The 3,443-nt window shown below is 64.2% G+C and overlaps 1 protein-coding gene across 1 annotated transcript in view; it reads right to left on the reverse strand.

Annotated features, from left to right (window-relative positions):
• The window catches only part of KNDC1 (kinase non-catalytic C-lobe domain containing 1), a 57,679-nt gene extending 54,576 nt beyond the window's left edge, over positions 1–3,103 (reverse strand). The window contains exon 1 of the mRNA XM_023185843.2: positions 3,002–3,103. Coding sequence (XP_023041611.2) covers positions 3,002–3,103 — 102 coding nt within the window. The remainder of the gene's footprint in view (positions 1–3,001) is intronic.
• Between the last annotated feature and the right edge of the window lie 340 nt (positions 3,104–3,443).

Genomic DNA, 3,443 nt, shown 5'->3' on the forward strand with positions numbered 1-3,443 from the left:
CCACCACAAAACCACCTTCTCCTGACAGCTGTCTCCACACTGCCAGGCCCCTACCACACCACAAAACCACCTCGGCTCCCGAGGTGCCTTCTGCTCTGAGCTCGTCCTGGCACAGATGTCATATGGACCCTGTTGAGGGAACATGCTCTTCTTTACTGGGAGCCCCCAGCTGTGTGCCCCTCCAGGCAGCAACTGCATCCTGTCCACCCTCAGATTCTGAGTGTAGCTGACATCGGCACACAGGAGGTTCTGGAAGGCACTTGCTGAACTCCAGGAGGGGTGACAGTGCTGCCTGCCTCTCAGGGACCTGGGACATGTCCTGCTCTGGCACCCAAACCAGTACACGCACTTCGTCTCATCTGCATCCCTGTGGGGCAGCCAGCACTGCCCATCCATCGACCCTGGCCGCCTGGCCTGTGTGCCTCTTCTGCAGCCACTGTTCTGTCTGGATCACGCTGTTCTGCCTCAGATCCCATACTGCCATCTACAGTAGCTGAAATCTCATGGGAATCCCGGGAAGGCCACCTCCTCCAGGAAGCCCTCCTTGCATCACCCCCACAGAACATCTCCTGTGTATTGTCTGCTGGTGGTTCTTTGCCTGTGCTGACCCAGTGGTGCTGCCTGCAAGTGGCCAGAGATCCAACCTGGCCACATCCTCCAGGACCTGCTGGCCCACTTGCTGATGCTCTGGTGGGTTCCAGCTGAGAGTGTTCTCACACATGCACGGCCATGTGTCTCCGGGCCCACACCATAGTGAAGTTGCTGGGACACAGGGCACTGGTGCCTGCTACTTTGCCAGCGAATGCTGGGCTGTTTTCCAAAGAGGCTGCTCCATTTGTCCTCCCACTGGCGCGAGGGAGAGCTGCTGCGACGTCCTTGCCAGCACATGCCGCTGTCCGCTCTTCAGTTCTTGCCAGCCTGGCGGTCTTGGGAAGGCATTCGTGGGGGTGTATTTTGCATTTCCCTGATTGCAATGAGCAAACATCTTTTCACATATTCAGCAGCCATTTGGATTTTCTCTGGGACCATGTCAAGGGAGGGACATTCCAGGGGCTCTGGTGGGTGTCCATGAGGGCCTATTTCTTGGCCCCACCGTAGAGACAGCTGTTACAACTAGCTGTAGAATGAGTGAGCTCCTACATCTTACGCAGCCTGCATGTGTCCCGGGCCTGGCGCCACCGTGCTTTCCCAGCAGCTGCCCTGCGCCCTTGGCCTTCCTGGTACTCTGGGATGATGATGCAGCCTCACCGTGCTCTCACCTCACCCAGGATGGTTTTCCAATGCAACTCAGGTGCAGCCACGTGCCCTGATGGAGATTTCAGAACCTTCCAAGCCGAACATGTGCAGGAAGCAGAGTCTGAACGCCAGGGGAGTTCTGAGACACGGGACGTGTTGGGCTCAGTGCTGGGCACAGGGTTGGGCTAGGGACCACCCCTGATGCTTTCCAGGAGTGTCTGCGATGGGCCCGCCTGAACGTTCCCACTGCACGCTGCTAACCCAGCGGCGTCACCTGGAGGCCTCTGTGGCCATCACAGGATGGAGCCCCCACCCCAGCACTGTGCCAGGCGGGAGCTGTCCAGCCGACAGGAGGACACTGGTGTGTGCGTGGGGGTGGGGAGCATGCAGAAAGACAGCCTGTGGCTTCAAGTGGGCTCATGCGTGGTGCGGCATGTTCTGTGTATGGGGCACCGACTGCTGTCTCCGTGTGGAGTTGGGAGGCCCTCAAGGCTCAGGCCCCTGATCCGCGAAGGGGCTGTGGGAAGAGCTGCGTCCTCAGGGCGGCCTCCTAACAGATACCCTGGGATGCATCCTGGGGCGTTTCTAAAGGCTGTGGGCTGCGCTTCCCTCTCGGTCAGAGCCATGGTGATCTTTGAAGCTTTACTGACTCCCCTGGCTGCTCGTCTCTACAGCCTTCAACTGCACCAAATCCAGGCCATGGTGGGGGCGGGGGCAGCGCCAGCCCCCGCACAGCCTCAGCAGTTTCTAGGTGGCTGAGCAGAGGGCCTCCTGGGGCTGAACCTTCCCAGAAGGAAGGGGCTTCCACAGCAGAAACTCCTGATCCCTTCAGAGCCCACTCCCCTGGGGCAGAAGGTGGGGGCTGCGAGCGGGTGAGGCCCGGGGCTGCTGCACCGGGATTCCCTGCTCCAGCCTTGCTTGGCCGACTGTTTAAAGAGAGGCTGCCGCAGCATCCCATTAATGGCTGCAGGTGACGACGCTGTCACTGGAGACACAGGGGCCCAGTGTCTGGGCTCTTGCCTGTTGGAGGTTTGGCAGATCTCGAATCCCTGGAGGATGAGGGTCCCTTTGGGAGCTGCTGCATCCCTGGGGGGCCACCTCTCACGCTGCCGGGCCTGGCTTGTCCACTCCATCCCAGCCAAGCCAGAGCTGAGTTACAGGGTCAGACCCAGCTAAGGTGGGGTCTGGGCAGTGCTGTTGGGTGGGCGGTCCATGAGCAGAAGCGCCAGGGTATGCAGATGGCAGGCAGAGCCCCTCTGCACCTTGCGGGGTAGGGGAGTCTTGGGTGAAGGCCCGGAGACCCAGAGAGAGGGAAGCAGCTCTCAGTCTGTGGGGGCGGTCGTCCAGCCCTCTCCCCACCCCCGGCTCCTGAACCTCAGCTCTGGGGCCTCCTGTGCCGCGCCTGATTGGGCTCTGCTGCCCTGCGCCCCACTGGCCTCCTGGGGCCCGGCAGGGAGTAAGCAGACCCCCTACCGTCCTCCTTGCTGCCCCCACACTGTCCCACCAGGGTTTCCACCAGGAGCCACCGCGCGCGCCAACTTCTGCAGGGGCTGCCCACCCGCCGCCGTCCCGTGCGCATTCGCAGGTGTTGTCCCCTCCAGGTGAAAATCCTAACGCGTGGGCTGAGAACAGCGGTGGGACCCCCTCGGCCAAGGAGGGCTCCTGGGGAGGCGGGAGCGCACAGCCCCTCCCGGGTCCACCCCCGGGCGCTCTCCGCAGACCCCTCGGCGGCGGAAGGGGCTCCCCAGTGGGGCCGGGGGCTCACCTCGTCCTCGGGGAGGGTGGGCAGCGGCTCGAAGTCGTAGAAGTCCAGGTCTTTGCCGTCCTCCTCGTAGAGATCCGCCGCGGCTGGGTCCATGGCCTGCATCCTGCGGCCGCGCCGCGCACCGGCCCCGGGGCCTCCGGCAGGGCTGGGCTGGGCTCGGCTACGCGCACCCCGGCTCCATGGAGACGCGCCCGGCCCTCGCCCGCCCCCGCCCGCCCGTCGCTGCCGCAGTGTCTCCGGGGGACGCGGGCAGGATACGGGGCGGGCCCCGGGGGCGCGGGGGCTGCGCGGCGCTGTCCAGACCCAGCGCCCAGGGGACGTCGCTCCTTCCTGGGGGAGGCACCGGGGGCGGAGCCAGGCGCGTGGCCTCCGTGGGGAGGCCCGGGGTCTGCGCCCCACCTGGGCCCCAACGGTCGAGGGGCGGAGTCGGCGCCCAGGAGCG

Source organism: Piliocolobus tephrosceles, chromosome 9 (assembly GCF_002776525.5).
Source record: "Piliocolobus tephrosceles isolate RC106 chromosome 9, ASM277652v3, whole genome shotgun sequence".
In the NCBI taxonomy this organism is placed as follows: Eukaryota; Metazoa; Chordata; class Mammalia; order Primates; family Cercopithecidae; genus Piliocolobus; species Piliocolobus tephrosceles.